This window comes from Pseudopipra pipra, chromosome 10 (genome assembly GCF_036250125.1).
Source record: "Pseudopipra pipra isolate bDixPip1 chromosome 10, bDixPip1.hap1, whole genome shotgun sequence".
Taxonomy (NCBI): domain Eukaryota; kingdom Metazoa; phylum Chordata; class Aves; order Passeriformes; family Pipridae; genus Pseudopipra; species Pseudopipra pipra.
Genome location: NC_087558.1, coordinates 4,995,123 through 5,008,452, shown reverse-complemented (window position 1 = coordinate 5,008,452; position 13,330 = coordinate 4,995,123). Strand labels below are relative to the sequence as shown.

At 40.5% G+C, this 13,330-nt stretch overlaps 1 protein-coding gene across 3 annotated transcripts in view; it reads right to left on the bottom strand.

Moving 5' to 3' along the window:
- The window catches only part of FNDC3B (fibronectin type III domain containing 3B), a 190,977-nt gene that overhangs the window by 96,578 nt on the left and 81,069 nt on the right, over nt 1-13,330 (bottom strand). For all 3 annotated transcript variants that reach the window (XM_064665854.1, XM_064665853.1, XM_064665852.1), the window contains exon 4: nt 601-677. In XM_064665854.1, coding sequence (XP_064521924.1) covers nt 601-677 — 77 coding nt within the window. The remainder of the gene's footprint in view (nt 1-600; nt 678-13,330) is intronic.

The window sequence follows — 13,330 nt, the reverse complement described above, 5'->3', positions numbered from 1 at the left end:
TACCTCAGAAAGAGCCTTAAGCTTTGCAGAAGATGGAAGGAACAGAAACAACCTGGTAATCTGAAATGGTTATTTACACAGAAGAGCAATAGCTGTCCAAGAGTTCCAAAACCCAACAGCTCTGTGAAAAGCTTTTTCCATTTTTCTATAAATAAATAATTAAATCACATTTGTTCTTGAAAACACACCAAACCCCCCAGAGTTTGGTAAGCTGCAAGATTTCTACTAAGAAAATAGTGAGGATCAACAGCATATTTTATAGCTAGAGTGGCTCCTTCTCTCACTTCCACTAGGAAGAACTTAAGGTGTCATCCAACAACGTGGAGTTCTCTCCCCCTCTCACAAAGGGAGGAAAGTTGCACATATGGGCTCAATCTGTGTATAGAGCTTTTGCTAGTGCTAAAAAACCCAAATCTATTACACATACCAGTGTGTGAAGGTGCACACACATGGTTACTTGTGCAAATGTGTGTGTACTGTCAGTAAAGAGGAGTCAAAATGTGTACTACCATTTTCATTAACATTCTAAATTAAACTTCAGCCAAGTAGATTTCTCTATCTGGATCAATGCTATTGCTTTTATATGCATCAGAGACATACCTGTGAGATATAACCAGGAGGCACATGAATAGGGGGAATGGATCCATTGGGTGACATCATGGGAACCTCCGCTGGTCCTGACAGAAAGAGAGTAATAATATATCAGTTTTTTCAGTAAAAAAATAGCATAATTGTGCAAAAAGACTAAAAATAGCTTTATTTTTGAAGCCTGCAATAACAAAATGAGCAGCTCCACTAATTTCTGGTATATGGAAAATGCCTCGTGCCATCATTCTGAGAATAAGATCATTGTTCAATGACTTTACCATATATTCTGCTGAAATAATATTTTCATCATAAAACAGCTAAAACATAGACCTTATATTACCCACTGATCAACTTATACAGCATTAAGCAGTAACACAATATGTCCTTTAGCAGCCCACAATTCCTATATTGAAATCTGGTTAAGTTATTCTTGTTGAAGGCACAGGAGCAGGGAACAAAGCAGAAACTGTGCAGCCTGAAATTAGGCAGCTCCCAAGGAAAGCGTCCAATTGTAGCAAAAAAAAAAAAAAAAATCACATATGTGAAAAACTATCTATCTATTTAAGAATGCACAAAGACCAAATTCATTATCTCAGCTATTCAGACTAACCTTGGAATGTGGTTATACAAGCAAGAAGCTTATGGTTTCCACTCTGAAATCCAGCCCTGAACATGCGAGTTCCATTTTGAGGCACTGCGTACAAGTACAACAAAACAAGTGCCATAACCACTGGGCTTTTGCAAACAGAGCCTCACAGCTAAAAGAAAGTGTCTAGATAAAATGGAAATAGTTCTCTCGGCTGCTCGTTGATTCACCCATTAACATCGGGAACATCACACAGAGCTGTCAGTAAAATGAACCCCCCAAACATCAAACAGATGTTTGCAATTAGAGTTTACTACTTTGAAAAGAAAAATTATTTTCATTCCTTCCTTATTACATATTAAAATCTGACATTAACCTGTTAATTAGCCCATTTGACCCCATGACCAAACTCTTGAGAAGAGCTCAGCAAGACTCTGCTCCTTGTCACTCCAAATTGAATTTTAGCTTTGACTAACAACACAAGAGGTAACTTCATCACCTTCTCTGATGGAGAAGCCATCTCACATCTCCAAACCATATCACGTTCTAGGGAAGGAAGCTGAACACTAAAACAGATGAAGGACTTCAGGCACAGATGGTACCTAATGGCCTGTAGGAGTGACTGCTCCTAAAATTTAGACAAATCTAATGAAACCCCCAACAACAAAGTGAGTCACAGTCTGTTGCCTGATATTAGCAAAACCAGTCCACATTAAATTAGCACAGTCATTCCCTCTCCATCTGCATTTTTATACTCCTCAAGCTCCTCATGGTTCAATCAGCAGAACATCCCACCTCTCAAAACCCAAGTTACACACAGGAATCCATCTGAGTTATTTTTATCTCCTCTGATCCTGTTTTGTTTTCACTATCCAGTTATTTATAGTCTAATCAGCACCTACAGATTTTACTACTCACATCTAGATGTGAAATATGGTAATTCATCATCAAGTGTATAAAGCACATGGAAACTCCAGAGTTTAAACAGTTTGGGTGCATGGTCTGCTGCACTTAATTCTTCTCTATACTTAACTAAGTGGGGAACTTTACCCTATACTACAGGCCCAGCAAGGGGAAAGAAGTTATTACTTCTTATTATTCAGCTCATACGGGTTGCCCCTCTACTCTATAGCCCTTTAAACACTATTTGTCTCCCCAGACAGCCAACAATTTTAGTGTCAATGGAAAAAAACTTCAGCCTGAGCAGTAAGCAATTATTGGGAAGGAGATGCCATCTAAATGACTCTATTTAAATCCATCAAAAATATGAAGTGACAACTGGTTCAGAAGGAATTTTACAGAAATATAATTTGAATAAATGTGTTTTCCTTATAAAAAAAACATTCCCACAAATTTCTTTGGAGGAATATAGTTTTTTATTTCTCTCAGAATCTACTTTGGTCTGTACACACTGCCGAGTTTCACTCCACAGTAAGCTGGACAGTATAGCTATAGATAACTGTACATCTATATGTAATGGCCAATACTGGTGAACACACACTGAGACTTTTTTGGGGATTTAATCCACACTTGATCATCAAGAGCTGTTCAATTCTTCAGGAAAGAACATGACAGACTAGGTAAAATGAATAGTTAACAGTTACTGACTCATTCCTTGTCAGTGGTTTCTCAAACTTGAAAAACTGCAAGAAAAGAAGTCACTATAGAATAAAAAAATCCTGAGTTCACCATTTAAGTAGACAATAATTTAAATGTTTTAATTTAATTTACATGTAAACATTGGTTAATAGAATGAAACTTTAATGCATAACCTGCTTCACCCCCTCCCCAAAACACTGCCTACTTATAGTTGTATTGACCTTAGCCAATCTTTCTCGAAAATAGCTACTCTGTCTTGGAAACAAACTTAAAAATGGAACAGTTTTGGAGTTTCTACATACAGAGCAAATAAGACTGCACAACAAATAAGAAGCACTTTGCTCAGAGTGCTTCATATCTGTCCTTCCAAAGCCTGTGCCAGCTGCTCATATGGACTAGTGATCTACTTGCAGGAAGAAATCAAACTCCCACACCGATACTGTTGACTGTAACACTTCCACTCCAATAAAAAGAAATAATATTGTGTTTTATCATCAAAACGTGCACCATGCAAGATGAGTCTTAACCTTGTGCATGACCCACAAACTGTTAAAGTCATTTGGGTAACAGGTCTTAGACTGACAGCCTGGTGATTTGCAGCTAGATTTTGTTTCCAGTGCTTTGATTTCAGAGTTAGCCAAATGACTTTAGCATACATTAATGCATTCCTCTCATCAAGGGTATCAAAACAACTTCAAGCAGTAGCAAGTGAAATACAGACCCCAACCTCCACAGCATGATGAGTCCCAGCAATTATTAAAGACTCTTCTTGTAGTCAAACAATTCTCTAATTAATACTAAAAGAAAGCAATACCTTTTGTTTGGGTTTTTGAGGTTTTGGGTTTGTTTTGTTTGTTTGTTTGTTTTGGGGGGGTGTTTTCAGTATTTTTGATTATTTCAAATCATTTTGAACTGTTAAAAAGCAGAAACTTAAAGAAGGATGTTCCTCAGTTGCTTGTACTCACAGGACGGATATAAATAATGTGTACTCTTGGGAATCAGAACTTTTCAAGTTTTAATTGAAGCTCGTGGTTCAATATAAAATTTACTTTTAATGAGAAGAAGTCCACCCATTCTAACACAGATGCTGCACACCGAAATGAGCTTGCTCTAATACTTTTCAAACCTGTTAGCAAGTAGAGGCTGTCTCCTGAGTGCCTAATGAAACTGAGCCAGCAGAGCTTGGCCACCTCTGCTGACAAAGCCAGAGACCAAATTCCACCCCGAGGTCCCTCACTGTGAATCCAGCACATCTCCATCAGCTCCTGGAGGGCTGCCCCAGAATGCTGGGGTTGGATCCATCTAAAGCGCAGGTGCAAGGAAACGATTCCCGCTCCTCTGAAATAAGAGGAAAAGCAGAGGAGCCACCAGGCTGAAGGCACTGCAGTCCATGTAGTCAGGCAGGTGAGAGACTCCACTAGTGCCCAGATGGCAGAGCACAAAGTTTTCCTATTTCTAACACGTTAATAATTAACAGACAATAAAAGAAGCCACTCAGTCTTTTATTGTGGCAGAGATAATTAACAGCTTGACACCCCAGTCAGAGCCTGTCCTCCTCTTCCAAGCCACATGCTCTGTCTTTTGTGCTGCTCTGTCACTCCTCTGACCACATGGAAGCTGATTATTTTAACCATTTTAGATAACCAAAAAGATTCTGCAAATCTACTGCCTTTTTAAAAAACACTTGCACGCTCAGTCTAATGGAAATGACAACAACCATTCTACTCCTTCTTGTGCTGTGGTTTATTGGGTGAAGCTGCACATCAAAGCAGAATTCCCTTCCACCTCTGTCTCCCTCTTTCCCTCCAAGAGAATGTTTCTGTCACACAGAGATTGACAATTCTTCTGGCCATTTTTATTCCTTCAGGAATAATATCACAATGTACTTGAGAAACTTCTGGCCCCAGGTTTTCAAGGCTAATTATAGCCTTGGTCGCAATCCATGACACTTTCAAAATTCTTGTATAAAACCAGTTTTGGAATAAGTATGTTTTTCTCTTGTTCCCAAGTGACCTTTATGCATGCATTAAAGATCACTTAAATCAGATTTTTTTTTCCTGAAATTTTAGAAGCCAAAATCTGGTATTTCAGTTCCTCCAGCTATAGTAACACATATTTCCTATTTCTTTCTTTCCACATAACACTATAATGCAAAGAAGTCATTTTACTACATTATTTTCCTTAGTGCTTATAGAGCATTGCTTTTTTCTCTCCATTACTAAATTATGTCCCCTGTAGAATGTTCTGCTCATTCAGCCCCAGCACATGGGCATGTTTTACTCCACATGCTTTACTGCTTTGCATACTAAAAGCAAATCCGACCAGGCTTCATTATAAAGTTCCCATTCTGAGAGCAGTTACTGAAAACTCCCACAACTTCAGGAATTTCTCAGCTCTGTTTCCAGCAAACACATACCAACTTACCATTTCACACCACAATACCTGCACTAGCAGAGAAACAATACGAAATTTAGTGATTTTGCACTTTTACTTTGAAATTTAAGAATCCTGTATGTTTTAATAACAAGAACCCACTGAACTAGCTAAGTGGAAAATTAAATCCAGGGCAATAAGTGCATTATATTTTATAAAGCTTAACAGTTATAAGTAACCCATGAAAAAAATATTCTGCCTCCCCCTGATTCACAGCAAAACAGGTATAACATCTTTCACACAGGGCACTTCTCAGGAAGTGAATCTATGGAGCAAGAGGTGTGACCGAACAAAAAGGAGAGATAATTAAAGGGCAAATTGGCCTGCTTTGCTAAAACAAATGACCCAGGGCTTGCTGACCTTGGCTGGGACCCAAGGGTTTGCATTTTCACATGGATGAGCAGCTGTTCCGGAACAATTTCCTCAATGAAACAAGCACAAACAGGCTCTCTCTGTCAGGAACATGTGTCTTCTCCCTCCACTTGCTTATTCTCAAAGCAGCTTACGGACCAAACAAGGTGATGACAAGGAAAACAAAAAAAAATCTTGGATGCTTCCATTCATCTTTCCTTTGCAGCAGAGCTGTGGTGAGCTTTTTTCCCAACCTTTCAGCCGCAGCCTAAAAGCGCTCGTTAGCACAAGCAAACACAAGTGTGTCAGACCACTTTGTAAAAACCTTTAAAGTAGGACCTGATGAGCTTTCACATACAAACATCACCACAATTTTTAGGTGCACTCTCTCCTAGACAAGAGCTAATTCATTCACTAACTTAACTCTGCTCACGTATGGTACAAGGCAGAGGAAGAGTCAACTCCCAGGTGTCTACTTAAGTTCCTAGGACAACAGGGTCTTAAATCTGCTGCTGATCAAGATCCAAATACTTTGTCCTTCAATGAGTGTAAATTTGTATATTAAAGCAGCTCCACATTAGAGAGAAAAGAAGGAGCAGCTTTCGCAACACTTAGTGCTTGAGGGGATAAAATGACAGCTTTAAAAATATCTTTGGAGAAGTCTGGAATGACAAAGAAATCCCACTCATGCTGCATTCAACGTGGCAATGGCACGGCAGTGGAAGGAGTTAAAATAATGTTATCAATAACCCTGTGCTTTGATAAATGGTAAGGAAAGTGTCCAGCACTTGGTCTTCACCATGGCACCAGCTCATGCCTGAAAAAGGCAGCACACAGTTTTATACTGCTTATCCATACAGATTTGACAATATTTTCAAGACAACCTCATCTACACACAGAGATGTGAATAAAAGGATGCCTGCCACACGTCCATTCACACTGCCTGGCACCTCAACTGGTTATTTTCTATTCACAACACAGTTTAGCCGTATGAAGTAATTCTTTCACCTTTTAAGAGTACAAAAAACATTACCTAACCCCTCAAGTTTAACAGAAACTGCTCCATGGATTTCAAATGATCCTGGATCCTGCAACACATGACTGCTTAAATGCAAATGAAATGTCCAAAAGAAAGAAAAAAATCAGCCTGAAGACTCCTGCACCTGCATGGCTTAGCCACTGAACACAGTCAATTCTGTAGATGCAAACACAGTGTTTGACAGAGGAGATTGAAGCACTTTTGATGTAGTTAAAATGTGTTTCTGAAACTCCTTCTATGACCCTTTTATGGGTTTTTTCCATCTTTTCTAAATCCTGGGCCTAGATTAGGAGAGGCTACAAATGTAACAGTCCTTTACCCACTCCCCCAGGTTATCAAGTTAATTTGCCGTAAATGTAATTAAAAATGAAATGCAAAATCGATTTAAGTTACAAAAAACACATTGGTGTCTTGTAGCTTCATTGCTTCATCATTATTAACATCAAACTGCAAATCCCATATACTTTATGACACATTCAACCCTTGGACCTTCAGCCACAGACCCGACAGTACCAGCCAGGCTCCAGTCTGGGTTTGACTGATGCTTTCAACATGTGCAGACAAACTCACTGAACCAAACATCAAATCAAGCCACTCAGAAATCTGTGCCAGACGCATCAAGCAGACAGCTCCCCGAGCGTTTTCTGGCTTATTTACATGAGGCACCTTTGCTGTTTACACGGGAGACTCTTGAAAGCCGTTTATTTTACCGGTGTTTGCTACTTGACCTGCTACACACAGTGGGGAGGCTCAAGCACATCCAACCTGGAGTTAAACAACAGCTTTAATGTAAGAACCACAAGATTCCTACTCAGCAGCGTTTGCAGTGTGTGTCTCCCAGATGTTGTATTCTGGTTTGGGGCATATTCTAGAAATAATACAGTAACTCATAAAAACAGGAAATTAACTAAAAACTATCCCTTGCACCAAACATGCCCTGTCCAGAGTTACCACAACACTATTGCAACTGAATTCCAAGAGGAAGTTAGGTTAAATGCTCACTTTTATCCACCACAGAACTATGAATTAATAGCTTTTCAGACATCAAATGTTTGATGTTTCAACCATGAAATGTTTTACATTTGGAGAGAGTCATCCTGAGAGTGTAAAGAGCTGTCTCACTCCTCAGCTGCCACCCTGCACCCTAGTTTTGGGGTTCATCACACTCCACTAATTTAATAAGCAGAGAAAAGCCCAGAAAAGGTCAACAGGCTGTTTAGTAGCCTGGCACATCTTCCCCTGGTGCATCTACAAGGACCCAGTCCTAAAGCATAGGTCTATCCTACACCAGTGATGAAGAACCAGCAACTGTACTCTGCAGTGATGATGTTTAAATTTACAAGTTACAAGAAACTCTGACAATATAAAGCTCACTGAAGTCTTTCAAAAAGATTAGACAAGTAAATTTGTTCAGCCACAGAGAACAGAGATGGACAAGATGCATTCTTCAGGTCTCTCAACATTCCCAGGTGGGTTTGGTTTCTTTTTTAAACCAGACCCATATATCATTCTAGAGTTTCAATTTATGGGCAACATTTTGCAGTGGAACATTTTTTGTTGTTGTTGTCTTGAAGAGAAATGGAGTATTTTCCTGCCCTAATCTGAACAAACAAGTTGGATTCTTTTGCTAAAATAAACCTTTTCTGATGGTTGGCTCACCAGTTGCTACTGCAAAAACACTTGCAAAGGGTATGTTGCAATACTTCAAGCATTGAAAATAAGCATATTCCCATGGCAATTCACCAGATGGGCTACAGATTGTAAATCATAGATGTCTAGACTGAAACACAAGAGACAAACATCTGCCTAAAATCAGTTGACTTGAATGGCAAATACTGTTAAATAAATTAGGACTACTTTGGAAACAAAGAGAACAACCAACTACGTTGAAAACATCTGAAATTAATCCATTAGCACACAAGCCACAACACAATAACCTGAAACTGGAGAGACATTTATTTCGTGAGGAATAGCCCAAGATGACAGCCTGACATCTGAGGCAGGAGCACAAAAGCATTTCTGTGACCCAGCACCACATTACCCCACAAGGACTCACGAATCCATCCCCAGAACATCTGGCTGGAGCGGGGTTCTTATTCTCCTCGCTTCACAAGTGAAACTGTGGGACAAAGAAATGAAATGCCTGATGCAGGGTCACACAGGAAGTTTGTGGGAACGTAACTGGACACAAACCCAGAATAGGATTTAGGTCATAAAGCAATACTTAAGCCTGAATATAACTTCAGTCTGTCAAAAATTTGTAGAGTATTACACACAAAAACACTCTGTTTTGGAAAAAGTAAGTCTTCCTCATACTCACTACCTTATTTTTCCTTTGCATAAGCTTTTGTTTCAAGATAGAAATATGCCAGAATGCCCATGGGTGAACAGAGAGAACAGCACTACCAAGAAGGGTTAGAGAGATGTTGCACAGAAAACTGCAGCCTGTCTCTTGCAGGAGGCTCCAAGAGAGAAAAGGAGACCACAAAGCTGAATTCAGAAACAGGGAAGACCCATCAAATAACTATTGCTGACCCATAGAAATGATGGGAGCTCTCTGTCAGCATCAGGCTTCACTTTAAAATAAAAATAAAAAAAAAAAATCTCATTTATGAGGTTTTTACACTGCTAAAGCTTTTAGCAGCAAAAGGACCCTCCAGCTGAGCTTCCCACCAGACCTACAGAACCAATGCACTGACTTTTAACCAGAAGACAATTTTAGGGGAAACAGATGTCACGAAATGAGAATTATTTTATTTCTGCACTGGTTATTAACAACATTGCCATTTACATACCATAAAGACACTATTTGTCTGAATTCAATGAAGTTATTTATTTGTAGAAAGACAAACAACAAGCCATGAGAACATCACAGGCATGGAAGTTCAACTATAAACATTATTTTCCCTTTGCCATTTTGAGACAGCTCTTCAACATGATCTAGTGATGTCAATGCTTTCTGGGGAGTGTGTGTGTGCATCTGTCAGCTGCTGGGCACATTTATAAAAGGGCATCCACTTACAGAAAGTTTTGTTCTCTGCAACAGGTTTATATAAATACTAAACACTCAGCTTTGAGCACAACATCCATCAAAGGCAGCAATAATTATACAACACCACTTTTGTGCAACAGTAGAAGAAAATGCTCCAATTATAATATAATTATTGCATTCCCATGGCAACACCAGAGCGACTGTACAATCAGCAACAGACCCAAACCTGGCCAACAATAAAGTTACCCAGTATGTTCTCTTCTTCCTGCCCCAAACGAGGCAGCAATTAGGGGATGGCTATTCTTTACCTGTCCACCCACAGTGAGAACTATCAGCCAGCCAGCAAAAACTAAATCAAGCCCCCAACCCTCCCCTCCACCCAGCACTGCCACAGTGCCACCCATCACCATCACAGGGCTGACGAGTTTTGTTTGTGACATGTTTGGATCCTGGACTTCAGTGAATCATCTGAAATTCTCTATTTGAATGTGCTCATCAACAATATAGCAATTAATATCCACCTGTCACAAGCAAGCATTCTTTATTTGTGAGGGTGGGGAGGGAAGGAGAACCATGAACACTGTTGGTACTCAGGTACGTGCTGGGCTATTTTGTGAGGCTGTGGTGAACTGCCATCTCCTTGGAGTAAAAGCACATTTCAGAAATACATAATATATACATACTTGTCATATGTACATATATATTCAGTAAGTATTAAAAGAAAATTTCACTATATTTACTATTTTCTGTCCCTCTGTTGGGAGTCTTATTACAGTAATGCACTTATACTAGAATAACTTGGAAAAAAATGCAAGCTAAAAATCTTAAGTGTGACATTCAGTGCAGTGCTCAGAGATGCTGCTGGTGAGCCCAGGGTCTTCCCAACTGAGCTTTACTAACATCCTGAAGTAGCTCATTAGGAATTAAAAAAAGAAGAATTTGCATCTTAAGGAGAGAAGCCTTAACCACAACATTGTTCTCCTGGATCAGTAAGTGCAACAGACAAGTATTTCCCTGAAACAGGGCGCTGGTGGAACACCAGCTCTACCTGAGCCTCTCCTGACTGATGATACCTCTTCAGCATCTCCAGTGGCTCCAGCTCCATGAAATCCCCAGCGTGCGCCTTCCATTGCATTGGAAAGATGTCCAATTTGCATTCCTTTCCTTTAACATTTTTGCTTGTTCACTCTCTGCCCACAACAGTGGAGAGAGGAGCATTCTATGACTTTCTTTCCAACAACCTTTTCTGAAAGCCCCCAGCTGCCCCCTTTCGCTTTGCCCCATGTCCCTTGAGCCTGCCCTTCCATAGCCCAAACAAACCCCCATGTTTCAAGCTTTTCTCATGGCTCACATTCACAGAGTCACAATTCTCTTGGCTGCTGTTGTCTGAAACTCTTGCAGCCTTGCCAAACCTAAAGGAAGGTGCTCGAATCCCACTGCAGAGCTACCTGAACCCCAGCGAGGCACAACAAGCTGCTTACATTGACTCTGGTTTCCTCTCACCTCTTCTACTCCAGAAGACTCTTCCTTGCAGCTCTCAGCTCTCTGGGTGTCCCAGAGAAGGCACTAACTTGCTTTTCCACATCCTGCTCTCATTTATAAACACTAAAGGTGAGGAGGAAGGCTGTGACTCACCAGGTTCTGCTTGAAGGGCCCTGTCACCCTCCCCTCGTTTTCACTTCATTTCTCATAGTCCTAAACTGAGCCACTGCAAGGAGCACATTAGCTGAGCTGTGTTTAAAACATGCCTCGGGGTACTGACAGCATTGCATCCTTCAAAAAATAAACCATAAATTCTTATTTCCCCATGTCCCCAGATAAAAAAAAAAAATCCTATCACACAGCGTGATGTAGCAAGGAGAGTGAGACTCTTCCCTTTCTATAAAAATTAACTGCCAATGAGAAACAAATATTGTGTAATTAACTAAGAATCTTCCAATTATTAAAAATAACACTTCTAACCCGAAAAGAACGAATCTAGGACAGTTTCTCTGTGGCGCATTTGCAATACTCAGAATTTTCAGATGCAACAAGGGGAGTTTCTTGTTGGCCGTAGCAACTGTGAAACTAATTTACTACCCAAAACATTCATCGTGCAGATTAAAGGCCCCTTGTCCTCCGGGGAGTGAGCATTTCAACCAGCCATCACTCTTCAGAGGTTATTAAAAAGTTTTCAAACATATAAGCAGAAAGTTTTTCTTTCAGGGTTCCCAGGTCTTCGGCGTCCCTCTCCCAGCCGAGGAAGAGAAGCCGTGCCTTGCTGGAGGCTGCCTCTGCTCATGAGGCTCCATGGGTGCAGTTGCCTTGGAATAATCCCATTGCTGGGGCCCTTCCCAGGCTAAGGAGGTTCCCAGAGGGATTACCCCGGCACAACAGAGCCCACCATGACAACTCCACCCGCGGGGTCTGGAATTTGCAGAAAGGAGTGGGGTGCGGGGAGAAGGGATTTAGCCACTTCACAACTATTTAAGGAATGCTCTTGATTTCCTCCTAACAACCTCAGGTTGAAAAACTGTCTTCTGAATTATATGAATTTCTACTCCAACTCTATTGTCGGGATCTAACACCTCAGTTAGTAAAGTAAGTGAAGAGTCCAAAGGGGTGGGAGGGGAAGTGGCAGATAAGAAAATACAGGCAGTGCGGTATTTTTAAAAACCATATCCAATTTTTAAAAGGTAAAATTCTGAAACAATATCTTTGGTCCCTGTGGCTGCAAGGGTGCATGCGACAGCAAGTGCAAGGACTGTGTGTGCCCAGATAGAAATGGGGAGCACAGCAGCCTTGACTTAATCTCAGAATCAATCACAGAGTGGTTTGGGTTGGAAGGGAATTTTAAAGGTCATCTACTTTCATCCCCCCTGCCATGGCCATGGACACCTTCCATTACACCAGGTTGCTCCCAGTCCCATCCAGCCTGACCTTGAACACTTCCAGAAATGGGATAATCTGACCGATTAAAACACAAATCTCATCCACCTTGTTTCATTTAAATTACTTTTGAGCAACAAAAAAAAAAAAGAAAATCCCTCTTCCTAGCATTTATGCACCTAAACACTATTCAACTTTGATGTAAGAAGAAACCATAAATTCCGTTCAAAATCTCTCTGAAGTTTGAATGGTATTTCTATGCCCCCAAAACTTCATGCAGATACAACTGTGCAACTTGTGCACCCACAACCAAAGTGCTTCACTATGAAAAGAAGAAAGAAATGCACAGGCATAGTCTTCTTTTGCTTTGTCCTCCCTTCCACTCAAGGAGTGAATGGCACTTTTTAATTTCTAAACCATTTCAGTGATCAGGCAGCACTTCCATCCACAGCAGTGGTGATGAAGGGACAGGAATACCTGGAGTCAGGGTTGCTGTCCATCCAACCGTGTTTGCCTAACAGAGCAAAACAACTCACTGGGTCATGCAAGTTTGTGTATCAGCCCTCCCGGCACACAATTAAAAAAATAACGAAAACAATTTGTCCTGGTGACTCAGAGTCTCCATGGCTCGAAGAAAGCCCTGTTTCTGTAACACTGCATCATGCTGGCTTCAGATCTATTCTCATGGGGCTCAGGCTTGTGACTCAACTGTTTTCCCCTCTATTTACTTGCTCATGCAGTTACCCATCAAGAAGTAACCAAAATCTGCACACATCATAAGGTCTGGCTGGGAAGCTTAAATAATCTAGAGACATTTGTATCACTGGAGAATATTAAAAAAAAAAAAATAAAATTGTTATTTTTCTTGGAAGTC